The following is a 26,489-nucleotide window of genomic DNA, read 5'->3' on the forward strand; positions in this document are numbered from 1 at the left end:
GACTGCATGCCGTACAGTCATGAGTGCATGACTATGACTGCATGCCTGAGGCCCAGATATGTTCGGCATTTTGAGTGCCGAACATATCCAGTTTGTAAGAAAATATCGCAGTTCGACATTCATACTACCGAACTGCCCTTTGTTTGGCACCCATGCTGTCGAACAAGGTTGTTCGGCACTATGATTGTCGAACTCAGTCTTTTGACACACAAAATTCGAAAATATTTTTGAATCGTACATGTTTTGATAATAATTTTTTCAAATCTGCATGATATGAAAAAAAGCTCTCAAAGCCAGTGATGTGAAAACCAAATCGGACGTCATACTGGGTTTTGTGGCCTATTTCTAGTTCAAATGGTTTGATTGGCACTGTCGGTGAATTTAATCACGTACGATTAGATATGATGCAGTTAGAATTTTTATTTATAAAAAATTAAGGTAAAATCGTACAAGAATAAATTATTTGTCTTTTGTTATATCAAAAGCTTGATCTGTTTGGCTTGATTCAATTCAAATGGATTCTAACCCCTATTTTGTGGGTTGGTTGTTTTGGAAGCGGCGGGCATGTTTCAAAAACAGTCTGCTCAAATTTGCTGAATTTTGAAGATAAATAATGTTGATCGCGAATAGTTCATAAAACAGGACAGAGTGAAATTATAAATTTATTTAACGGAATTTACCATCTGCGTTTTATGAAATCAAAACTTTGGCCTGATTGGCTTGATTCAATTTAATGGTTACAACGTCCTTTTTCCCTTTTTGTTTTTTGGTTTTTTCTTGTGGTGATTCAAAAAGTCTTTTACTTATGGTCAAGAGTAAGTTATAATCAACTTTTATATATTGAGAGGGGCAGAAAGGTAAAGTTACACATCCTCCGTTTTGAAGCAATACTAGTAAGGGAGCAATGACAAATATTTCATTGAAGTAGACATGCTTGTGTAGGTTGAGATTAAGCCTTTGTTTCAAGCGATTTTAAAAGTATATTCGCTTACATCAATTTGATAATATATACATATGAATTGTGAAGTGGTATGTGATGAAGTCGAAACCACTTTAGTTGACGAGGAAAGGGACTTCACTAACCCCTAGTGTACTGAATAACATTGGGTTGTAAAAAAAAAAAAGGGACGGTGGGGACAGCCAGATTCATTTGCTGTGCGATCACTTGTTTGTGAGAGCCGTACACATAGCAGTGTGCATGCATAGCTGGATGTACCTCGTTATCGTTCTGGCGCATTTTTCCTTTTCTTTTTTTCAAAACATTCATTCAATTCTTTTTTATTATTATTTTTAATCTTCCCATGCCTCTCTTTAATTCCATCCTCCAAGGGGTTATTATATCATCAAGTTGTAGAAGATAATATATTATAAAAGGCAATAAACAATTTATTAATTATATCTTTTTAATTTATGCGAAAAATAACTAACAGTGTGAAAGATTGATGCCCATATCCATAAGCAGAAAAGAAAAGCCTTAAATATAGAAGAGGAATGGAGAATATGGGGACAGGAGCAGAGCAGAGCAGGGGTTTCCGCGTACTAATAAAAAGCCTTGTCCAAGATCGGTAGACAAAATAGTAGGTGTTTGGACCAAATTTCATTAACATGTTTAAATTCTCTTTTTTCATTTCTTTGGTTTTGCCTTTTCTGGCATGCAAGTGTTAGTCGCAAAGCAGCTGTGCTGTAGAGCCGCATCTCCATTCACTACTGAAAATCGGTGTAGAAAAAGAAAAAAGATTTCCGCAAAATTAAAGCCTAACGCTCATGTGGGTTTGTGTTCTCACTCTGCCATTTTCTGTTTAGCGAGTTCAAGCTGTTTTCGTTGAACTCCTGCTCCCTCCAGGCTCCAGCCATATCCATTTTCAAATTAATTTAAATAAATAAAATATATTACCCTTATATATAAAATATTTATAATTTGTGAGCCACTTCCCCTTTATTAGAAATATCTCTTTTATTTATCACTTTTTCCATAACTAATATATTTATTAAACTTACTTTTTTTATATTTAATTTTTATTTCATTTATAATATTATAACATATATATTATAATAATTATAATAAAAACTAAATATTAAAGTATTTTATATAATATTTTAACATAATTAAATAATTATATATATTCTATCACTATTTTGTGTTCAATTTATTTATATATACTGTGACTTATAAAATTTTTAAATATTATTATAAAAACAAATAACTAATTTTATTTTTATTTTAATTTTTAATAAAAATTAAATAATTCAATATATTTTAGAAATTTTAAATTATAAAATCTTAATATTGTGAGATAAAAATATATTCAATAATTTAATATTATATTAAGAAAGACTCACTTTTATTTTAATTGGTTAATTTATTAAAAAATCATAATAAAATATTAAAGAATTTTAAAAATAAATTTATTAAATTTATGAAAAATGATATTAAATATAGATTATTAGGATAATATTAAAATATTATATATTCAAATTTTAAAATTTTTATCATTATTTATATTTAATTTTTTTATTATAATTTAAATTTATAATATATATATATATATTTTTTATAATTATTATGACAAATATAAAAACATACAATGGCTCGATAAAACTGGTATATATAAATAAGCAAACCTTCATTTTGCTATTGTCTTCCGTTGACACGGCACAAGAGAGAGGGTAGGGGAAAATAAAATTCCCAAGTTGAGTGACGCGGCAGAAATTTATTGGTAAGACAAACACTCTTTGTAAAAGCCGCTTCGCAGGGAAGGCTTTTTACCATTTTAATTATATAAAATAATAATGTGACTATTTTCCTTCCAAAAACACGGGGGCCATTTCCGCTTTGATTTCTTCTTCTTCTTTTTTTTTTTTAAGTAATATATTTATTTTCCTCTTTAGTTCACGGTAAGAAATGAAGACCAAGAACAGCATCCACGCCGCCCCCACAGAATTCATTAGTTTCAATTTTATTTTATTTTTTCCCCTACTCTATACCTTCCTCCACGCAACGCATCACAGCCACCGACTCACTGGACCCCACAAAACCCACGTCCAATCACAGCCGTGCATTTATTCCTCACAGCCAACTCGTCAATTTCCTTCACAAACCGTCAAATAAGGAAAAATTAAAGACGACGAAGACCCAAAGAAACCTCCCATGAACTATCATGGGAAACACACGGCCTTATATAGCTTCTTCCTATTTATATCCCAATGACCACTTGCTAATATACAATGACAACATAAATGGGATACTTGAAGAGATCCAAGGAAACCATGTCTCGATCTAGGCCTGATGGCAGGTGCAGGAAGCACCCGAAACACAAGCAGTCTCCTGGAGTTTGCTCCATTTGTTTGAGTGAAAAGCTCTCTCAGCTTTCAACTTCATGTAGCTCACGTACTACCTCTTCTTCTACAGCAGTGGATTCCGTTTCTTCTTCTTCTTCATTGTCCTCGTATTCCTCCTCTTCTTGTTCTTCTCCTTCATCTCCAATGCATCGTTATCGATATGGCATGGAAGGGAAGGGATCTTTATCTTTCTTGTTAAGTGGCAAGAATGTGCTCACTAAGAGCAGATCCATGGTTTTTGTTACAAGAATCAGATGCAATAAAGACAAGGTCAGTGATGATAACAAGAAGAAAGGTGGGTTTTTGTCCAAGTTGCTACGACCGAAGAATAAGAGGATAGAGGAAGGTTTGGTACGCTCTAGGACCGTGAGAGAAAGACGATGAACATCACTAGGGTTAATTAATTTGATGCAGTTTCTTGATTCTTTTTTTCTTTTTTAACTTTTTCTTCCTCGCTTTTATTAGATTAGATTTGTTGTTAGGGTTTTACAACAAAGCAAAAGATAGATGAAAGGATACTATAAAGCAAAAAGATGAAGCTTGTGGTTTTCTTTATACATTCATGTGTTAATCCTGTATATTGAGAAAAAAAAAATTCTAGTTCCTGCAATTCTATTTCAACTGCTGTATTATTTTATTTATTACAGCATCTTATTTTTTTTATATATTCTGACAGAAGCAGTTGAAGTTTTGTCTCTGTGCAATGAGAAGACAAAAATTCCATATGTGAACAGCAGGGAAACTTGCTGGCATTTAAGCTGTCACAGATTTTGGGCCATAATATGGTATGGTTAGCTAGGTAGACAGGTTTCTGATTCTGATCTATCCCAGAAAGTTCTTGAGATCACAAGTTGAATCTTCAACTGAGTTTACTTGATTATGTCTTTTTTGGAGTCCCCAGTCAAATTTGAAAAGGCTACTTGTGTGACAACTGGTTAGCTCGGTTCCAGGTTCTGGGCAACTTCCTATGGGCTAAAAAGTTCAAAACTGTTAAGCTGGCACAATTAAATTGAAAAACCTGAGAACAAATACTCGGCAATTTCCTCACGATTTAATTGGAATTGCTTTTTTTTTTTTTTTTTTAAAAAAAAAGCAAGATATACGGAATTAATTAAGTTCCTATTAGATCATCATTAGAACACATGGTATACAGTCTTCTTGAAGAACAACTTCCTCTTCAATATTTTATACCAAAAACTACTTTCCACGTAATGTATTGATTCAGACTTTTGATATAGTCATCATAGCAACGGATGGCCCTCTTCTTAAATTTTCAAATGAAAAAAAGAAAAAAAAAATCTATATATAAAATAAATCCCATAATAATTCTGATCATGAAACTTAATTATCCAATATAATTAACTAAGATTTCTTCCTAGCTATTTGAATTTTTCTGATTATTTTGTTATTATAGTAATTAAGGGGTTCAGATATGCTATTATGCAGTTCAATGCACGTATACAAATTACTTGTAAAAAACATCACCTAATTTATGGGTATGATAAGGGAATTTTTTTAGTAGATGATGATAAATAATTTTAAATATAGTTCCATCCATTTCATGCTTTGTCCTGAAGAGACATAAAGAAGTTGAAAGTGGGTAATACAATAAGATGAATGATTGTTTGGAGATGATAGTTTTCTTATTACTAATCGAGTGTACTCTTTGACATAGATGGGCTTCGAGGCACAGTGTGGTTAGTCTTTTTTGCATGATAGCTCAGCCCATTGTAGGTAGGGCGAGATAAAACCGAGTTGGCCCATTCTTTTTCTCTCACATATGGGCTTACATTTCTTGAAGGATTTGTATATTCTTTTGCTGATAAGCTCGGCTGATAGCAGTACAGTACTATTGCTTTGTTAATAGTGGTTTGGAGTCACTGTAGTTGGTGTCCCATATATTACAGTTGGCGGTTCAGACAAAAGCCCTTCGAAACCCAGAAAAAGAATCATGTACAAACTCGCCCATGATACTGATAAAATTTGAGTACGAAGTTGAAGTTTCAGCGAAAACGAAAATCAACCTACCCCACCACCCATGTTGCAATCCTGGGTTCTTGATGACCACTTTTCTTTTTCCAATGAAACATCCATACTAAAATTACCATATGATCGTATAAGTTCCTTTACTATGGAGTAAGATTTGAAACGTTGGTCCGGAGCATTGACACACATGCCGAACTAGTAGATTAGCTTCAAACATCATTGGATCCAGATCCTTTGAGATTCAGCATCAAAGAGATTATCCAAATTAACCATCCTGTATTTTACTGTTTTGTAAATCCATGGCTACGGATAAGTGAAGGACAGCATGCCGCTTTCTTTCCTTTTCCGGATTTCAACTTTTTGGAAATTGTTGCTTATTATTGCCTTTTATTTTTATTGAGTGTCTGGAATTGGGTGAGCTTTCTACTTCACTCCACAGAATGTAGCACTATTTTGTTTGGCGAAATATAATTCCTTTTATTAACTGTTGCGATGGAAGTGGCTGCGTACCTCCATGCTTATCAAAATATTAATGCCTTACTCCTGTTCGACAAAATTACTGTTTTAATAAATGTTAATTATTAAGTTAAAAATTAGAGACATTAACTTTTTATGATATATTCTCTAAACCTTTAGATATTAAAATTAAAACATTAAACACTGTACTAAAATTTATTATCTAATACAGCCTTAGCTAGTGTCCTATAGCTTAATTAATTATTAAATTTAAAGTATTCCTCTTCATATTTTAACATTTAGCAATTAAATTATTTTTTTAACAAGATGTGCACAAGTTGGCCTTAATAGGTAATTATAATTCATGGAATCTTCTCATCTGTGATGCCTCAAGCTGAAGGCTGTCTGTCAAATGTCTTGGATTGTCTTGCAATCCACATTGCTTTTGTTCTTTCCTTCAGCACAATGGTTTGCTCTCTCAAAAAATAATAATAATAAAGTAAAAAGACATCGAAGGACCTTTTGCCACTTAAAAAATATCTTAAATATATATATATAAACATATTTCACGTACGAAACTCAAAATCAGGTAGTTCAACATTTTTTATTTGTTATTTTGATTCTTCAAATGAAAACGTTTTCTCATTTTGTACCAAAAAACGAAGAGAGGGGAAAAAATGGAAAACATGTTGTCAATAAATTAAAGTGTGTATATAATAAATATATAAATAATTAATTTAAAAATTATTAAATTTATTTTCATACGAGTTTCAAGTTTCTGGTGTATTATTATTATTATTATTTGTAAATAGGAAAGCAAGTGACAAGTAGACATTGGTATTGTGATATGAGAGAGTTGTGGTGGGTTCCAGAGGCAGCAAGTATTGAAGGAGTTGGAAGTGGGCAAAGCAAACAAAAGAGGCGGTGTGTGTGTGTGTGTCTATCACGACACACTCAAGGAAATAGTTGAAAAGAATGAAGCAACCCACACTACCATTCAAGTTTCTGAAACAGCTTTGTCTTCTTCAGCGAAGCGATTTAACTTCAGAATCCAAAATATGGCTAGTTGGACCTTCCTTCTAATGAAATTGGCATATATGAATATGATAGGATATAACAAACGCGTAACGCCTGACATTCCTCATCTCTGTTTTTCACGTGGCTTGCCCTCTCTTTCTCCCACTTTCTCTTTACACATGTTGTTTCCCTTACCCATCCCCAACGTCTGCTTTTATCTCATAATATTCATGGGAATTTCTCTCGGCATAACATTTGTCTCCATTACAGCTCATTCGCCTAAATCTATTATTTTCCATTTGCATTCGTATATCTGAATATTTTATCAATACAATTATCCTATTATGGATTAAATAATGAATAATTAACGCCACCAATATTTATAACACAAAGTAAATTATAATATATTTAAAGTTTTTTTTTTGAATTAATAATATATTTTAAGTTTGAATTTAGGAGTTTAAAATGTAATATTTTAAAATTTAGAAAATAGAATTTCTAATATGTGTGTAAACTTGAGTCGGGGAGATGCCCTCTTCCTTTATCATTTTCTCTTTGTCTGTCTCACAGTTACATTATCACCTGTTTATAACTGTTTCTGTTATACAGACCCGAACATACGAAAGTGTTAAACATCTGTCTCACGTCAGGCGGTCATTTAATTCTTTCCGGCGTGCGTATGGATAATGCCTGCTCATTTCTCTCCATGTCATCGGCTTTCTTTTTATCGGATTCGAACTTACAAATGACCCGACTTATCATTCAAGCTGGATTCCGAGCCGAAGCTGCTGAACAGGCCACTTACAAATATTTCAATTTTAAGATTTGATCTGTTTTTGTGTGTCCCGATTCAATCTAAATGGGTGTCAGCCCAGTTGTTATCAAAAGATTATATAAATAATATATTTATTTATATAAAACAATTCAAGTAAAAAATAATTAAGGCTATAATTTTATATTTTAGATCAAGATAAAAATTGCCTAATAAATAAAATAGGAGAACAAGACGTGTGTTTGTGAAAAATAGTGCATATTCTAATCCAAAATTTTTTATTGCATTAGATGCCGTGACATTAATTTAAATCATAATTAGTTTCTAAATTTAATTTATAAAATAGAATTTCGTTTTTTTAATTAAATGTAGAAATTATTTATAATTTAATTAAATTTCACAAAATTTTATAAAATCGTTTGATCCAAACAATTCCTTAATCTAATTCCATCCCGATCTCTTCCCTCTCCTCTTGCTAATTAAGTGTATCCCGTTGTTTAGCTAAACAAAATGCCATCAAGAAACCAAACCCAAGCTAAAGATGCACGCTAGCGAAATTCCAAAAACAAGAAACCAAATTGCTTTACCGTTTCCCTCCCTCTCTCTCTCTCTCTCTAGAACACCGAGCGAGAAGGAATAGATAACTTTCTTCTTTTCTTTTGCAGCGATCCTGTCTTTCTTTGATGGCTGCCTGCCATTGTTTAGACCTTCTATAGTGTGTTGTTTTTGGAGAAGTGGAGAAAAGTGAAAAATGCAGAAGCGAAGATGGAGGGTAGTGGTGGTTTTGCGGAAGGTGCTAACGTGCGCCATTTGCGCAATAACGATGATGGCGCTGCTCTCTGTACACGTGCAGGTATTCCCTTCCTCCAGAGTTCCTGACTTACCTGAACCTTACAAGCTTCCCACTACTACCACTCAGGTACACATAAGTGTTTGCTCTTCTTTTGTTTTCTTTTTTGGGTTCTCTGAAGAATTTCGATGAGGGTTTCTTCTTTATTTTTCTTCAGAAACTTCTGTGATTTTATTCTTTCCGCTGACTGATTCATTATACCTGCATTTTATCTTTTATCTTTTTTTTCTTCTGCGGATTAGTGGTTTATTGATGCATTTCTTTTTATTTTCAAGGCATGAAATTGTTAAATTCTTTTAATTGAAAGAAGGAATAATTGGCTTTTACGTATGTTGTAATTTATTAAATTTCATTTCATTTCTTCCTGTTACGTCTTATTCACATTTTCCGTTAAATTTTCTGATCTTTTATCCTGTGTGTGGAAGTTCAATTATATACATGTATCTTTTCTTTTTCATTTTTTGAATTTAATTTTTCCCATTGGACAATTTCTGTAGCAGCCTCATGTCAATAAATACTCAAGATTGAGCTCTGTGCAAGAACAAAGCTGGAGCCGTGAGCAAACTCCGCCCCATTTGTCCAAACCACCTCTTCCTTCTCATAAGGTCTTTATATCCTTGTACTTTTTCATCTTTCAATTGGTTTTAATGTAAAAGTGTAAAAAATTATACTTTTTGATAATTAAGAAAACAAACACAATGCCGATGACAAAGGATAATTTTCCATTCTTATTGCCTTTCACCTGTTACTGCCATTTTATTACATGGTTATGGAGACCTGTGGACAAAGTCTCATAGATATAGCTTTATGTTTGAGCAGTCATGCATCTTTCATGTTTTCACTCCTTTAGACTTGACAGTTGGATGGTGCTAGGTGAATTGGGATTCCAAGCTATGGAAGCCTCCACCATCTCGTGATTATTGGCCATGTATAGAGCGTAGTTCTAACTATACATGTAAGTTCTGTTGTAAATTTAATTTTCTATTGCATCCTTCTGAATCTTTGTACACTGAAACTTCGCAATTCTCTTTTGTTTCAGTTTCTGGAGAGTCAAAAGGTTACCTTCTTGTTCATACAAATGGTGGGCTCAACCAGATGCGAGCTGGGGTCTGTATTATTTTCCCGATCACATGAAATTATATGTTTTTTGGTATCCTTGCTAGCTACAGTTTTATCAAATAAAAAAGATTTAAGTCTTAATTCTTCTATGGGATAATTGTTTTTCTATTCAAACTTATAATTTTGCCATGTTCTTTCAGTGCATGCACTAATTGTTGGATAAAGGTGCTGTTATCTTTGAGTGAGTCTCATACAGCATCATCTGTTATTAACAATGAGAATCACTCAGTTGTAATCATCATGATACTGATTCAAGTTTATGCTTCTCTCTGCTTTCTTTGGTTTTCTTGTTATCTTCTAACATCGAAATGGCCATGAGAAATTTAATTATTAGTATTCAGTTTTTTTATTTTTTTTTTTTTAAAAAAGACTAAATTGTATAATGTTTTGTTATTTCTGACTGGGAATTAGAGCTGTGTCATTGTTGAATTGCAGATTTGTGACATGGTAGCTGTTGCCCGAATAATAAATGCTACTCTTGTTATTCCGGAATTGGATAAAAGGTCATTTTGGCAAGACACCAGGTAATTGTTATTTTATGGAAATTTTACATTATCAATGCACGTCAGGGATTCATGATGCCATAGTCTGTTTTGTTTGTTTTATATGCAGCATCTTTTCGGATGTTTTTAACGAAGACCATTTTATCAATGCTTTAGCCAATGACGTAAAAGTCATAAAAAAGCTTCCCAAGGAAATGGCTAGTGCTCCCAAAATAGTTAAGCATTTTAGGAGTTGGTCTGGTATGGGCTACTACCAAGGGGAGATAGCAAGCTTGTGGGATGAATATCAGGTTATACTTGCTGAAATGCTTCATTTGCTTTTGCTTTCTGGTTGCGAGGGTATTACTGAAACAAATCATTGATCACTTGTTTTTTGGCAGGTTATTCGAGCTGCTAAGTCTGACTCTCGCCTGGCTAACAACAATCTCCCTCCAGATATTCAGAAGCTGCGTTGCCGTGCTTGTTATGAAGCCCTCCGATTTTCATCTCGAATTGAAGAAATCGGAAAAGTAAAGAACTAATCTTATTTGCTTATTTGACTCTGGAAAGCTTGTGCAATGACTGCCATTGAAGTTTTAGGTACATTTGTGTTTTAGATATTGGTGGATAGAATGAGGTCATATGGTCCATACATTGCATTACATTTGCGATATGAAAAGGACATGCTTGCCTTTAGTGGATGCACACATGGTCTATCTAGTGCTGAAGCTGATGAGTTAAAGAAGATCAGGTATATTTTTGCCTTGTGTTTTGTTATAGGGAATTCAGTATTCAGGCTTATTGCATATGTAACTTTATCTCTTACTTGCAGAGAAGAAACTGCATACTGGAAAGTAAAGGAGATTGATTCTAGGGAGCAAAGATCCAAAGGTTATTGCCCTCTAACTCCAAAGGAGGTTGCTATGTTTCTAATTGCACTTGGATACCCCTCAAACACCCCCATATACATTGCGGCAGGAGAGATATATGGAGGTGATTCTCGGATGGCTGATCTTCTATCCCGCTATCCCATTTTAATGAGTAAGGTATGCAGAAATGTAATACTAATATATTTGCTTGTTCTTTTGTGTTCAAATAATTATTTTCCGTGCAGTGTGCTTTCTAGTTCATCCAAATAACACTCTTTGATACTTTGCCATCTCTTATATTTATCCTTTATTAGTTATACGCTTTTCCACTGAAATGGTTATGCTTGATGACTGGCATGTTATTTAAGATCCTCTCCTCTTTTTTTGCAGGAAAAATTGGCATCCGTTGAGGAGCTGGAACCATTTGCTAATCATGCATCTCAAATGGCTGCGCTTGACTATATTGTGTCCATTGAAAGTGATGTGTTTGTTCCATCATATTCTGGAAACATGGCAAGGGCAGTGGAAGGTCACCGTCGTTTTTTTGGACATAGAAAAACAATTTCTCCGGATAGGTAGGAGTGCTTCCTTCCTTTTCCCTTTCTATGTTGAGTTTATTTCCTGGCATTACAACAATTTGAATTGTTGTTTAACATTGTCTGTCTGTCCATCAGGAAACAACTAGTTCCTTTGTTTGACAAAATTGAAAGGGGAAAACTGAAAGAAGGTGAAAATTTATCAAGGAAGATAATTGAAATCCACAAAAGAAGGTATGTCATTTTGGGCCAGTGTGCATGTTACAATTATAACATGATTCAGCTTTTGGCTCTTTGGTTAATACACAGAGTTTGCCCATCAATAGTTCCGGTTAGAAAATTGCACATGTTAAAAGTTAGTGTTGGCTTTATTTCCTTTATCTATCAAATTGATTGTGTTGATTTTGAACAAAGGAAAACTTTTTCACAGTCACTAAAGGCTTAAGGAACACCAAGGCGTGAAGGGGTCATGGGGCCTAGGTTGCAAGGTATAGACATGTCTGAATGAAGTAAGGACAAAAAATAAAATTTAATAAAAAAGCAAATTTAGGTAACCAAGAAAAAGAGAACCTAAGTAACATGTTAATATTTCTTTTCACTGGACATATATGACATCTAATTAATAAATATATGACTTAAATATTATGCTAATGTCTTTTTCTATTAAAAAAATAAAGAAGTAATATCACAATATATAATAAATGATTCACATAGCATTGTTAGTAGCACCTAAGAATGATAATTTCGAATAAACTATAAATAAAGGAGTACAAAGAAGTTAAGATGACAAACATAATACGAGAATATTGAAAACAATGTATGAGAAGAGAGATTAAATTATTAAAAGCCACCAGTTATCACCAGTGATCCCTAGTTCAAAAACTTCTTATTAGATTCTGGTAGATTGGCAAATTTTAAGGTTTTTTTTTTTGGTCAATGGAAGTACCTGCTGAAGGTGGAAATAAGGGTGTTCATTCTTAGAGCCTTGCACCTGGAACAAGGCATACGCCTATGCACTTAATGTGTTAAGGTTGGAGTCTGGTGAACCTTGGGCTTGGATCGCGCACTTAATAACTATGTTTTTTGGGTCCTGAAGTAAGTTATTACATATTCAATTGGCAATCTGTTTTTCAGTGTGCATGTGGGTCTTTAGATGTTGACTGGATGTTATCCTTTGGCTGGACAAGATTCTTGGTCCAATGCTTACCTTTCAATGAACCACTTGTTCTTTTTCTTCTTCTTGTTTGTTTATTTATTTAATTAACCTTCAGTACTGAATTGTTGAATTCCTAGACCCTCACGGTTATCTTAGATAGAGCTTCCTTAGCTCAATAAGTACCACTATCATATTTATTCAGGTTATATTAGATAGAAAAAGTTGTTGCACTAAAATTTTTAAGCATCGAATTTCCATTTTATTTCTTTAATTCAAAAGAAAAAGCAGTAATTTGATGACTTGCAAATATCCTAAATTTGACTCCGTCTTTTTCTATATTGGCTGCACAGGCAAGGATCCCCAAGAAGGAGAAAAGGTCCCATCTCGGGAACAAAGGGCATGGATAGGTTTCGTTCTGAAGAAGCCTTTTATGTAAATCCCTTGCCAGATTGTTTGTGTCAGAGGCAATCACCAAATCTGAACACTTCTCTTGTGATCAAGTAGTCAGTATGCAGAATAAAAACTCCCTTGGGAAAAAAAAAAATCTCCTGTGATGGCAGGACACTGACGATTTCACAAGTGGGTGTCTGCAGAAGCTCTGCAATGCAAACTGGTTGTGCCATTACAAGATAAGGGATGCGGATTCTGTACATCTTGAGTTTAGATAAGAGTGATGAAATGGAGATGTTGATGAAGATGATATCAGAGTTGGCTGCCAGGAAGATGGGAGGAATAACTGAAAGCAGGTGTTTCCCTTCTATTAGCAAGTGCTTGGACATACTGGCAAAAGAGATTCTTATTGGCACTCACTAGGTTTATGATCCTTAGTGTTGCTGCTAATGACGTTTCTTCTTCTCTCTCTATCTTTTTTTTCTTCCAATTTTTAACGTATTTATTCTATTCGTAGTCATTCAATGCAATAAAATGAAATAATTACTTCAAATCTCTCCCTTGATAATCATGTCATCTACAAAAGCTCCCCACCTTTGTACGTAATTATAAGTAGCTGGTCTTTTGGCTATCGTTGCGGCAATTGCTCCTTCGGACTTCCCAATAAACGTGGTTTCTCATAAACTTTGCCTCAATTGTTTTAACATGCAAATTCCTTTTTCTACCTTCTTCGATTTCTGTCTCCTGTTTCTCCCCTTCAAATGGTGAGACCAATTTGAAGAAGGGGCCTATGCACGTTGGAGGAGACGATACTTTTCTAGCTTTGTCGTCTTCTATACTCTGCAGACGCTTGTGTATGCATAAAACATAGTCGTTCATCGTGCCTTCAGTTTTGCATGATCGATCATTTGCACTCTTTGAAGATCTTTAAATGGACCTCCAATCTTGAATACTTATGGCAGCAATTAAATAGTCGCAGGCCAATCAACGTAGGCAACTTGATAGTTTAGACTCGCAAACCACAATAAGCAACTAGCGTCGTTTTTGAAGGTCAAGCTTAAGCACTACACTTCATCCATTTGGTCGCTGAGGTTATGAGTTTGGTATTTGTGGATGCCAGGTTTCGAAGTTGTGGTATTAAGTTTGTCGTTATCCACCTGCCGATTTCAACTTTGACATTCCCGTGGATTAAGTCCTGAATTTCTTTTGTAATTTGATTGGTTTGGACCTCGGTCGACCCATTCAGCAAGTGGGATAATGGAAAGAGAATTGTCGAGGCTTTAGTGAAAGGGAAGAACCGTGGCTTGTTGGTGCTTATGTTAATGATGCAGGTCTACATGTTCTTTTGTGTGTTGATATTTGCTGGTGCACAGTATCCGTTAAGTTCTGCTTGCTTTTCATATTCCAATGAGATTTTTTTTTTTTTTTGTGGTATTATTGATTCTTATCAGTGGTAAAAGTCATAAGAAGAAGTGAAATTTCGCTGCTAAAGGGTTGTTATAAGAATGGTGAGGCATATCCTCAGTTGCTGGATTTGATTCCAAGGGAAAGAGAATTATAGTTGTAAAAACCTGATAAATTAGACAAACGCATAGCAGATTGCCCAGTCTCTCCCAATCGGCAACAAGTGGACCGATTATAGCGATTTTTTGACAGGTTGTCATGGGTGTAAACTACAAATTTGTTTTTGATTATTATAATTTTTAAAAATTTCAATTGTTCAACTATCTTAGTTTTATGATCAATAGGTTAATCCCGAAAGGGCATAAGTTTATATTTGCCAAAAACTCACCTCCGCATAAACTTGGTGTGAGGCTGCCCTGGATCTCATTGCTCAAGAGTGCGAAAATCTGGGCAGCATAAGGTAAAATGAGGGACGGAAGAATTAGTCGTTGAAAATGTATATCATAGCTGGTGAAAAAAAAAAAAGAGCATGAAAGTTTCAAATTGCAAATGGAAAGGAAGAAGAGTTAAAAAGTGTATGTTTGGAGTTCCAAATTAGCATCGGAGTTCCTGTCCTTTATGTTCAAAGCAACCACATCCTCCTTGTCCCTTATCCACTTGAAATCAATCGCAACCTTCCACTGCGGCTTCACCACTAAATTTCCACAAAAGAAAAGAAAGAAAAATCCGTCTTTTGGCCTCCAAGATAATGAAGGAAACCAGGAAGAAAACACAGGAAAATTGACTCACCACTTCTATTATCTACTCTGTTTGTGGAAGGCGTTAGATAGTTCATATTGCTATATCGAAGGGATAGGGAATTTAGGGTTAGAGTTTTGGACTATGGCTTTACGAAAATGAAGCGTGAAGAAGATGAGAAGCATGAATTATAGCCATCTCTACACGCCCACGTTGTGTGTGTGCTGTTTTGCCTCTGCTTTTGCTATTGTTTCAGTTCAGGTGGTCAGAATTTGGAGAAGAGAAAATTTTTCATATGAAAAAATATATTTGGGCCTTACACATCCCAACGTCATCGTACAGATTCCGCAACTTGTACAATTTCTCTTTGCTTTGCATGATTGTGGTTTTGGTTGATTACAATTCTAAGTTTTGAATCGGGTGAAGTTCAACTATACGCTGAATAAGATATCTTCTTCTTGATTCAAAAAAAATAAAGGATTCTGGTTTACTTTGGATGCCTGTTTGGAGATCGATACTGATCGACTTGATTTTAGGTTCAGTTTAATTCTATGTATAATTTGGTCAACTTGGATATTTAATTTGAACTGAAATTCAATTTTTCCAACCGTTTGCACAGCCCTACCCTGAACAGACAATTTGTTGGAAACTCACCATCTATTCTTGCCAACCTAGCGATAGGCTCCCTCATACCTCTAGTCCATCACCTAGGAAGAAGGTGCAAGGGAAAAGAAACCTTGGAAGTTGGAACAAACCCTTTCAGGCCCGACCCGAATACAGCTAAATATGTGGGTGGAGCACGGCTGATAATTGTGAATCCAGCTTTTATCAAATAAACACATCTGAAAGCCTAATTCAGACTCATTCATAATCCAAGATCACAGACAGCATGTTAACAATAGCAAAATAGCATCAACACATTCTAAATTAATAAATGGTAACACAATCCAGATGCAGACACTCACCTTGTGCCGACACCTAAAACTCGGTTGCAAGTCCTCTCCCATAGATCCTGGAATTGGACATTCAACAAACACTTTCTCCCCCTCCTTTTAGCTTGGGGTAATCAAGATGCAATATATCTTTTATTATGTAGAAAGTAACTCTTTTAACAGTTTGGTTTGGTTCAAACCATGAACTACAATCACTACATGACAGTTAAGGGGAGAATGAAGCTTCATCCAAAAGATCACGTTGCAGCAACATTTTCTGTAGTCAGACTCCAGCTGCAGTTCTAATGGACAAGCCAAAATTTCTTATTAACTCCCTGATCAAATAGGGCATTCCCTAAGAATATACTTCTCATAGAAGAAATTCATCCGGTAGTAGAAACATGGATATAGGAGAAAACAAAAAGTACAAGATTCTTCAAACAAGAACCATCTACAGGGGGCCTGGAAAGGTTCCATTCTCCCTTTGCTCGTTCCATCTCTCTATCTGCTCAACACAAACCAACCAAAAAGTTTAGCTCCAGTAGGTTATCACCACTAAGCCAGGAAAACACAGTATAACGATGATGCACAGCTCAATATTACAAAATTAATATAAGCTGTAGCAGATACAGATGGAAGTTTTAGGGACATCTAAAACCGACTAAACATCCTCAAAAAATCAATATGCGAGTATGTACTAACATTAGAGTAATATGCAATTATTCTTCAAGCTTAAAAAAGAGACCTGCAGTTCCATACAATGGGACAACTATAAAAGGGGACAGTGCCTTCATTTTAAAGCACAATTAACCTAATATCTGGTCAGACATATCAACAAAATTAACCCCACCACACCTCCTTCCTTTCTCACACATAATAAACACAAAGAAAAGCCGATACTTTCAGTACTAGCATGGAGAATTTTATGCAGAGACTGCTAACAAAATTATGAAGGTCTTTATCTTATGTAGCTGGAGATGCAACTTTTTTTTTTTTGGTTAAAAAATGCTTGAATAAGTAACTCTTCTATACCAGGGACCAGGATCAAGTAAGCTGCATATAATCAACTTGCTAGTTGCTACAAGAGGGATGATGCAGCTATAAGATGCAAAAGATTGCAGTGTCACATAAGTGAGTTAACAAAGACTATAAAGACACATGCAGAGTTGAGAAGAGCCACCAAAATTTTCTTTATCCTCTTCTATTCCACTTCTTGTCATTTAAAAAGTTCTTTTGCCAAACAATTGTAGATTATTCATCTGGTCTTCCTACCATTTCAAACATCCACCAACTACAACATTGCAATTATCATCAGCAGTCAGAAACCATTAGTCCTAAGGCATCTATTCTTTCTATATTTTCAGATACAGATAGAAGTTGTTAAGCAGAATAACTTTTTCCCCGGTCTCCCACATCGGCAATATTAAACTCACTGCAGGCAACCATTTGAAAAGCAAATCCTATAAACCACACGAACTAACAAACAGGGAATGTAACCTCAGACTAATAAGCATTCTCATTTTCCTACTCTGAAGGAGCTAATTACATCCTAATTTTACTATTTGGATCTGACATCGCCACCACCAAGCCATGCTTCAACCAAAAACAATTTATTTTTCTTGGTTGGCAAGCAGTAAGCCAACCATAATCGAAAAGGAAACAAATAGCTCTTAGCATATATTACCATGCAAGTAAAAACACTGATACAGCTTTCGAAATTAAAGAAGACAAAAAGAAGAAGCTGATGATGACGGCGAAGAACTTCTTCATGTCTTACTTGAGAACAAAAAATATCATATTTACTAGGATATCAAAATCTTAAAAATACATACCCACTCACTGGGGCAAAGAGAACGATAATATTTAGCAAATTTATCACATTCTGGAGCACCTTCCCCCTTGGCAGCTATGCACCTGGAGAAGATCATAAGAATCAGTATCACATCTCAGAGAAAAAAGCACTTATACGAGGTTGGATATAAAAAACATATGTGTGTGTGTGTGTGTGTGAGAGAGAGAGAAGAGAGAGAGAGAGAGAGAGAGAGAGAGAGAGAGAGAGAGAAAGTATTAAAGAAATTTAACATACCGATGATATTCAATGTATCTGGTAAAACAGTGCCTTGTCTGATTTGTAGTTGGGAAACGGAAATCAGCTGGGGCTGTCTCCAGCTGGATGCCAAGACCCCAACACAAGTGAATCACATGGAAGTGACAGATATACAGTGTAACTAGAGGCCATTTGAATCTCACTAAATGGTCATACCTTTATCTGTGGTGCCTCATCAGCAGCTTCTTGTTCATCTGAGTTTTGCTGTTCAACGGTCTCACTGCTTTCTGTCTCCACAGCAGAAGCATCGTCACTATTGTTTTCGGCAGCTGGATTAATTTCAGTGCTCTCTTCAGCAACAGCAGCAGTAGTATCTTCCACTTTTTCTTCAGAAGCAGCTATTGGTGCTTCCTCCGCTTTCTCTTCAGAAATGGCAGTTTCAGGTTTCACCTCTTCTTTTGCTTCCAGGGGTTTTGAACCTACATCAGAATTCTCGTCTTTCTTCTTCAGTAAATATTGCTGCATTTCAAAGTATTCAAAGTATCAGATAAAAAGTCCTATCAGCAATTCATATATGATAATAAGGCCAGAAGGTCAGAAGGTCGAAACGCTCATAAAAGTCCAAAGGGACCAGCCATTGTAAATAAGAAATGGAAAAGGGTTATTTTCACAGTTGAAATACAAATTTAACCAGAATTTCAGCAGGCTATCAGGTATTAAAACTTATTTGTGATTTGTACGACCAAGATCAAGGTGAAAGGGCCTCACAGAATATTAAAGGCTAAGTCATTATTTGGTTAAACAGTATTTGTATCTTTGTTTTTAGTAGTTTGATTAAGCAACTAGAACATACTAACATAGTTCAGCGGATGCTGTATCATAATTTACATAACATAAGTACCACTTCAATTCTCAATATTCTTATTTAACTATTACACAAAATCGGGTCTAGAAATTTCCACTTTTGCTCGGTCAGCAATTGAGCTTCCAATCTAAGCTTCAGAATTCAGTAAACTGAAAGGCAAGTATTGCAAGCCTAGGTTAAGACCTTCCTCACTCGATAATTCCTTTCTCCTTTTTATCTTAAAGGACAATGGAAATTACATTCTATACAATAATGGTTTGACAAAATTAATCTGGCAAATATCATAGAGGAATTTAACTCATAATAAACCACACCGAAATGCTATTATAAGACATCAGTTTCTCATAACTTTTACCTAACCACAAAAAGAAAAGAGGGGGGGGGGGGGGGTTCAATATATCATTAGGTCGATTTAATCCTTATTCGCCAATAATTTTCTGCAACCATCACAACGATCTCATTGAACTAAACACCGAAGAAACGAAACAATCCAATCAGAAGAAAAACAAAGAAAATAGCGAAGCTGCACAGATCTATCTAAGCTGTTAAATCATTCGATTAAGAGAAACGGTGACATTTTCCAATTATTGGAGAATATAAGGTAGAAAAATTACCTCAGATAGTGATGGAGTTTCGGTTGATGCAGCTTCCGCCATTGCAGGAAAGGGAATGATGTGGTAGCTGACGAACTGGTTCCAGAAGCGCGGCCTCCAATCCAACGGAAAGAAAGAGAGGAGAGGAAAAGGGCAGCGTTCGAGTCTAGGTTAAGACAAAGAATATTTACTGTGTTACTGTGTAAGTAAACTGCTAGAAAGCGGAAACACGAAGAGTTCACGCACTGAAGCCACGTTTCTGATGAGAGCTACATGTCGGTGTAATTTTTAAGAAATGAGAAGCTGCTGGTCTCGGCGCTGCGTTTCTGGAATGTTGAGAAGGCTAGAAAACTGGGCCTGGTCTAGAAATTATTTTATCTTAATGGGCCTGCAAAATTCTAGTAGAAACCACTCGAATGTTTATGTATGTAAATGTTACTCTATTGAAAAAAGCAGTTTTATTAATTTAATAATCTAATGGATTAAGATATTTAAAATATATATATAATTTTATTAATAACAGTTCCAACAACAGACTTTTTTTTTTTATCGTGAATTAAAGTCAGCATCTTGCTTTCTTATATGCGCTTGTAAAATTTTCTATCTGGGGCTGTTCTTGGACTTTTCGTAAGATTATATTGGTTTTTTTTTTCATTATTAGTTTATGGAAGCTGCCACATTTGGGTATCTCAACGTATCAATTTTCTTTGGGATACATATTCCCAGAAAAAGAGTTCTGAGGCCCATTGAAAAGCCCTCTTAATCCAAGAAATGAATGACCCATGAAGAGATTAGCTTAGCTTCCCACCTTTCGGAAAGCAATTATCTAACTTTCCCCTTCACATCCACGCCAACCACAAGCAGTCAAAGATAAACAAAAGAAATCAAGACAATGCACCAATCGATATTCGAAGAATATTCAAAATTGGGTCTTTTTTTTTTTCGTGAGTTTTCATGGTTTGGCATCAAACAGACGAACAGAACTTGATGTTGCTTTCTTGGATGATAAACTAACGATTTGTACATGATCAGCTATGAAAGTCTAAAGGTTTGGCTAAGGCTGTTAGAATTTGCACTACATTCCAATCAGGTAATTGCTTTAACGAGAGAAAACTGGCCTATCGAGATGAACACGCCAGTTGAGAGCATTGTCAATCTTTCAAATCATAGGACCTGCCATTAATTTCGTTATCTCAATTCCTGTAATGCACTTGCGTATCAAACTATATAAATTATTACACCCTTGTTTCTAAGGATAGTGTTGGATATTACCAACTTTCATCTAAAGTTTGGTATGCCTACAATATATATATATGATTAACTCCGAGTACAGTATATATATATATATTATTATTTTAGACAAAAAAAATTTAAAACACAGCTAACCGCTATTTTTTATTATTAATTATATAGAACATACTTCTTATATTTTAAATAGAGTTATTCGATTTCAGTTTTGCTACACTTTTTACTAAAAATCAAAATCAAACTTTTGATTCTTTATTTTTAAAAATCATACTTAAAAATATATTTTAGTATATGTCTTTGATATAAACAATTTTAATATAATTTCAAATATATACAATTTTGGTACAATTATGTATCTTATTTTGATTTTTAACTTTGATTTTAGTTTTAATTTCAATTTTAAATCTAAATTTTTTAAATAAAATTATAATATTCTTATGCTTAAATTTTAAAATATTAAATAACTACAAGATAATAATAATAATTAAAATAATAAATTAACATTTAAACAATAATAATAATATTAATATATATTATACATAATTCTTAGTAAAAATATTATTAGTAATTAATTATATAATTTCAATTAAAAATATATGTGTAATTAATATGTAAACATATATTAAAATATTTATATAATGAAAAATTATAAAGTAATTAATATATTTAGGTTTGAAATAATAAATACATATATATTTACTCTATCTCATAATTATTTTATTTTATTTTTTATATATATTCAGAAAGACTATTTTTTTTTATTAACTTTTTAATTATATTTATTTTTAATACATTAAATTTTATTAAATATTTAGAAATATTTGAGAGGTTGTATTGAAAATAAAAAAAATTAAATGAGATTATAATAGTTAATTTATATATTAATCATAATATAAAAAATAAATAATAGAAAAATGAATAGGAAAATGATGAGATATGGGAGTATATAAAATCTATTTGAATAGAATAAATTAATCAATTAATTAAATTATTTAAACTGTATTATTAAAAATCTTTAATAACAAATCCAGATATATAATTATTTTATAATATTGTCGTTAATCATTCAATAGTATAGAGAGTCATATATGAACTATATAAATAATGTAATTTATAAAAATAATTAAAAATATGAAATAAAAAAATATATATATATATATATACACACATAATAAACTGAATTTTTATTAAATTTTAAGTAATTCATAAATAATTATTTTATTTATACTTACGTTTTCATGATTATATTATCTAATATTATAACATTTAGATTTTAATTCTTTTAAAAATATATAATTTATAAAACTATATTATAACTATATAAGATATAAATATATTATTAAAACTTTATAATAAAATCATAATATCACTAACGTTATTTATATATATAATTAATTTTTTTGGTACGGTATGATTTTAATATAATTATTAATAAAAAAATTTAAAATTAAAACCAAATAATTAAATATATTTGATTCTCGTTCGCCTCTTATAAAATTAATTTTTTTTATAAGATTTTTCAAATTCGAACAAGGACCCATATTTATGTACAACCTTAATTTTAAAGCCGACTCACTTTTATTAATAATTATGTGAAACTTATTTCCCATATTTTAAAGATGAGTCGTAAAGTGAAGATATAACAATTCAAGTTTGTTCTATAATTTACCAACACATCTAAGCTATTTTTTAATTTTCATGATGTATTGAAAATAAAAAATTAATTCAATATAATTTAATTAATTTTTTAAATTATTATGGATTGAAATTGAAATTGAAATTGAAATATGAATTTATACTTTTATTTATTAAATATTTATATAATTATTGAATGATATAAACAGCGGAAAATACTTATTTTTTTTTTTTATGAGATAAAACTGATGAAAGGGTGAGAAAGGGTTGGAACATATTGGAGGAAATATGCAGGCCCTTTTGCAGCCTTGACGCTATAAAGTCTAAAGAGGCGAAAATAAGCACCACCTAAGTGAGGAGGCAGCTTTGGCTTCACAAATTTTGATTATTTTGAGGTTACTTTTCACAGTCAAGTGTAACGGAAGTTTGACCATCACAGAAAATTTGAATAAAAATGTACTTGTTACTGCCTTGCCAACTACATTCTCAAGGCTGAAAATTAAAATTAGGGAAATGAATTAAGTACAAGAGACAATTTTTTATTTGCATTTGCCTCTATAAATTATTTTATATAATTAATTAATTAATTAATTAAAAATTAAAAAATATGTAGATTTCATATTAAAAATATTTTATAGTAGAATTTAATATTATTTTAATAAATTATTAATTATTGATTGAACATGATATATTAGTCTAATTCAAGCAAGAAGTTCTCTACAGCCCACACAACGTGTTTACCAAGTTCATGAGGAAAAGGACAGTTTTCAGCCATAGGATGAGTCAAAAGTCTGACTATAATTAAGATGTGATCTACACCATTGGACTGGATACTTAAAAAAAAAAGATAGAAAGAGAAGTTTTTTTTGAAAAAAAAAGACATTAAGAATAACAATGACAATGATAATATTTCACCATAACGAATATAGTCCCTGCTGAAGTGTAAACATTAACCGGTTATTTGACCAGAAAAAAAAAAAATGAAGAAAATAAACTGACGCAAAACACACCAGCACTTAAACTCGGACAGTGACAAAAACATTTTAGAGATGGGGAGATAAGCAAGGGATAATTACACAGATAAAGATTAGAGAGAGCTGAGTGCCTTCTTTTACGGGTCATGTCCTTTTCTTCTTTTTAGCCCCGACTCAAAAAATAAAATAAAATAAAATAAAATCAACCAAACAGATACAGACACCTTCCTTCTTTCCATCCCCCCTCTGCTAGAAATTATCAAGTAACCATCAGCAGAGCTTTCAGACCGCAGCTTTAATCTAAAAAATAATTGTGTTTATTTTGTCTCTGACCCACAAGCAACAGCAACGAGGAGGAGAAGACGAAGGAGAAGATGTATCCCCACTCACACAGACATGTCTGCTGTTTTATCATTATATTAGATCTGTAGAGAGAGAGAGAGAGAGAGGGTTTTTTTTGTTTCTATAATGGATAAAAGCTGTCAATCCTCAGGTGATTCTATCATCACCACCACAAGCACTAGTGGCTCCAGAGATCAGTACCTGAGAAACCTCAATAAGCTTTCTCATAAGATCTCTAAACCCATCATCACCAAGAAGCCGCCACCTCCTCCTTTTGATCATCCCACCTTTGATAATACTAATATTAATGCTTCTCAATCACAAACGCAACAGCAATCGCAGGTCTCACAGCAGCACAATCTGCAGGCGCAGCAGCATCAGCCACCTGTCTATAATATCAACAAGAATGATTTCAGGGACGTTGTCCAGAAACTCACCGGATCTCCTGCCCACGACAGGTTCTCTACTCCTCCTCCTATTCAACCACCTAAGCCTCCAAGCTCTCGCTTACAGCGTATCCGTCCTCCTCCCCTCGTTCATGTTAGCAACCGCCCGCCTCCGTTGGTAAGCAGCGCCTTCCCTCCTCCTCATCAACCGCCTCGCGATGCCTCCGTAAACCCTTCCATGCCTATCGCCACAGCGACTACCAGTTTCATCCAACGGCCGTCAGCTCCTCTCTCACCGTTACCGCCGTTTCCGGCGGTCCACGCTGCGGCGGAGTCGCCGGTTTCTGCTTACATGCGCTACCTTCAGAACTCGATCTCTTCTGTCGATTCTAATAATCAGTTTTCGGGGTTCTCGCCGCTAGCGCCGCTGGTTTCTCCTCGCTGGAATAATCCACCTACACAGCAGCTGCAGCTGCACCAGAGTCAACAGCAATTTGCACCGCTGCAACAGGGGATTCTTCCATCACCGACATCAGGTATGTTAGTGTCACAGCCGCAGTTCCAGTTGCCAACGTCACCGCTGCCATTTGGGTGCTTGAACTCGCCGCGATCGGGACTGTTGCTCTCACCGTCTTCGTTTCCTCTATCTCCGACATTGCCGTTGTCTAGCCCAAGATGGAGAGCTCTTTAAGAGTTTCTTCTTCAGGTAAGTGTTTTCTGTTTTACAAAATGTCGTCGTTTAGGGTTAGAACCTCTAGGGATTAGTCCATTTCTTCTGTACATAGTCGGGGAACAGGGGATAATTGGATTGCCAGCGGATAGATTGCACAAGCATCTGACACTGGTTCTTTAGAACGTAGGTTGTTTTTTCTGTAAATTGAAGTCAAAACAGGTGAAACAGGCAAACTCTGTATTTGTTTTCCCCCTTTCCCAGTGTGCTTTTATTTGATAATTGGGGAAGATGGTTAGAGGTTATTGAAAATTGTTGTTGGACCGTGATGCTGTGATTAATTTTCACATTTTAGAATGTCTTTGTAGTCTCTAGCTCATTTCTATTTGTGTTTTTGTGGTAATTCATCCCAATCACGTATTCTTTGAGGACTTTTTGTTGGGTGATTGCTGGCAATTGCTTTGTTAAGTAAAGTAATTTGCATAACTTCCAACTTTGTTATTATTTACAGTCCAAATGGGTTTATGATGTTGCGAAGTCTTTGCAGCACTTAATTTGAGTATGTCTATTTTTCATTGATGGTGTTCTGCCATAATTCATATGATCTTTTGAGATGAAAGTTTAATGGTCTTCTGAGCATAAGGCGACGTATAAGCTTATTCAAGAGTTGGAAGCATGCCTTTGATGAAGTTGTTTTTCAAAATAATAGGAGTGAATTTTTTTTATTACCTGTAATTTCTTCTGAGTTTATTGGAAGCGTCATTGAATGGAGTGGTTGGATCTGTTAAATTGATTGACTACTGGAATTTCTATATCGAATCAAAAATTGCAGGAAATGATGCTTTTGGCAAATTCTTTCTGAGATATGTAGATGGCAGATGCGCACTTCCGTTGCCCTTTTAAATATTGTTGCAATCTGGACTGCACCTTTTTGAGAAGCTTTGCTAAATATGGTTTGAGGTGACATTTCAATAGTACATTGTGGTTGGTTATTGAAGTATCTTTGCCCTATGACAAGAATCTTCCATTTGCGTTCAACTCCCAAATATAGTTTTTGGTTCTTTGGTTGGATGCTCATGATATGAGTCACCAACACTTTAGAAGTCTTAGACACACAGCATGCATATATATATATATACATATATATTAAATTAAATTAAGCATTTGATTCATTTGTTTTCTTCAAACCCACATTTCACAACGTTATTGTTGAATGCTAATTATTCAGTTGATTTTTTATACTTGATTTGTTTCCCTTGACATTTTTGCCCATTGTTCATATTACCCTTTGCTATTTCATTAACCTGAATACTGCTGTACGCTACACTGGTCCTCCATAATACAGTCTCTTTCTCCCCTTCTCTTACCCACTGTTTTTCTCCCTCAAATTTTCTTTTGGGGGTCGGGGTGATCAGCGGTGGGCCAAGGTGGCTTGTTAACAGGTGGAGGCAACAACATTTTCTCCTCTCTAACGGTAGTGGAGGAGCAACCTTCATGTTTTGATGGGCAAGAGAGAAGGATGAAAGTTGAAATTTTTCTGTTATTAAAAATGTCTGAAATTATATTTACCCAAGCCAATATTTGTGTTTTCCTAGACCAAGTCTGTAAAAGAAAATAGAATGAAGTAGAAAAATGGTTAGGGTTATTATTATTATTATTATTATTTTCAATAATTTAGAAGGC

The 26,489-nt window shown here is 34.1% G+C and overlaps 4 protein-coding genes across 7 annotated transcripts; 3 read left to right on the forward strand and 1 right to left on the reverse strand.

Annotated features, from left to right (window-relative positions):
• The first annotated feature begins 3,163 nt into the window (after positions 1–3,163).
• LOC110609270 (chromodomain-helicase-DNA-binding protein 9) lies at positions 3,164–5,806 on the forward strand. The gene has a single exon (XM_043953573.1). The coding sequence runs from the start codon at positions 3,238–3,240 to the stop codon at positions 3,721–3,723; it is 486 nt and encodes a 161-aa protein (XP_043809508.1). The 5' UTR covers positions 3,164–3,237; the 3' UTR covers positions 3,724–5,806.
• A 2,216-nt stretch (positions 5,807–8,022) lies between these two features.
• Positions 8,023–13,525, forward strand: LOC110609267 (O-fucosyltransferase 7). Of its 4 annotated transcripts, none has more exons than XM_021748728.2 (12): positions 8,023–8,489; positions 8,918–9,025; positions 9,294–9,375; positions 9,460–9,527; positions 9,975–10,063; positions 10,152–10,332; positions 10,423–10,551; positions 10,639–10,772; positions 10,854–11,067; positions 11,281–11,465; positions 11,565–11,660; positions 12,933–13,525. In XM_021748728.2, exons 1-12 carry the CDS (start codon positions 8,322–8,324, stop codon positions 13,084–13,086), a joined length of 1,608 nt encoding a protein of 535 aa, XP_021604420.1. In that variant the 5' UTR covers positions 8,023–8,321; the 3' UTR covers positions 13,087–13,525. The 4 variants fall into 4 exon arrangements, with proteins under 4 accessions (XP_021604420.1, XP_021604421.1, XP_043810166.1 ...); XM_021748729.2 differs by having other exon boundaries at positions 8,921–9,025; XM_043954231.1 differs by lacking the exons at positions 9,294–9,375; positions 9,460–9,527.
• Positions 13,526–16,177: 2,652 nt separating this feature from the next.
• Positions 16,178–19,827, reverse strand: LOC110609269 (cytochrome c oxidase subunit 6b-1). Its single transcript, XM_021748730.2, has 5 exons — positions 19,573–19,827; positions 18,310–18,612; positions 18,133–18,215; positions 17,879–17,960; positions 16,178–16,551 (listed from the first exon to the last, which is right to left on the reverse strand). The coding sequence occupies exons 1-5, from the start codon at positions 19,612–19,614 to the stop codon at positions 16,498–16,500; spliced, it is 564 nt and encodes a 187-aa protein (XP_021604422.1). The 5' UTR covers positions 19,615–19,827; the 3' UTR covers positions 16,178–16,497.
• Positions 19,828–23,574: 3,747 nt separating this feature from the next.
• On the forward strand, positions 23,575–26,068 carry LOC110609651 (VQ motif-containing protein 9). Its single transcript, XM_021749399.2, has 2 exons — positions 23,575–24,842; positions 25,639–26,068. Exon 1 carries the CDS (start codon positions 23,877–23,879, stop codon positions 24,825–24,827), a length of 951 nt encoding a protein of 316 aa, XP_021605091.1. The 5' UTR covers positions 23,575–23,876; the 3' UTR covers positions 24,828–24,842; positions 25,639–26,068.
• The last annotated feature ends 421 nt before the right edge of the window (positions 26,069–26,489 follow it).

Source organism: Manihot esculenta, chromosome 2 (assembly GCF_001659605.2).
Source record: "Manihot esculenta cultivar AM560-2 chromosome 2, M.esculenta_v8, whole genome shotgun sequence".
Taxonomy (NCBI): Eukaryota; Viridiplantae; Streptophyta; class Magnoliopsida; order Malpighiales; family Euphorbiaceae; genus Manihot; species Manihot esculenta.

What these genes read in the sequence shown, in the direction of transcription:
- LOC110609651 (XM_021749399.2), top strand. Translation starts at nt 23,877, where the DNA reads ATGGATAAAAGCTGTCAATCCTCAGGTGATTCTATCATCACCACCACA.
- LOC110609270 (XM_043953573.1), top strand. Translation starts at nt 3,238, where the DNA reads ATGGGATACTTGAAGAGATCCAAGGAAACCATGTCTCGATCTAGGCCT.
- LOC110609267 (XM_021748728.2), top strand. Translation starts at nt 8,322, where the DNA reads ATGCAGAAGCGAAGATGGAGGGTAGTGGTGGTTTTGCGGAAGGTGCTA. An exon ending in TTCCCACTACTACCACTCAG is followed by an intron (nt 8,490 to 8,917) that starts GTACACATAAGT and finishes CAATTTCTGTAG; the next exon opens with CAGCCTCATGTCAATAAATA. An exon ending in ATTGAAATCCACAAAAGAAG is followed by an intron (nt 11,661 to 12,932) that starts GTATGTCATTTT and finishes TTGGCTGCACAG; the next exon opens with GCAAGGATCCCCAAGAAGGA.
- LOC110609269 (XM_021748730.2), bottom strand. Translation starts at nt 19,614, where the DNA reads ATGGCGGAAGCTGCATCAACCGAAACTCCATCACTATCTGAG. An exon ending in AAACTCCATCACTATCTGAG is followed by an intron (nt 18,613 to 19,572) that starts GTAATTTTTCTA and finishes TTTGAAATGCAG; the next exon opens with CAATATTTACTGAAGAAGAA. An exon ending in AGATACATTGAATATCATCG is followed by an intron (nt 17,961 to 18,132) that starts GTATGTTAAATT and finishes GATCTTCTCCAG; the next exon opens with GTGCATAGCTGCCAAGGGGG.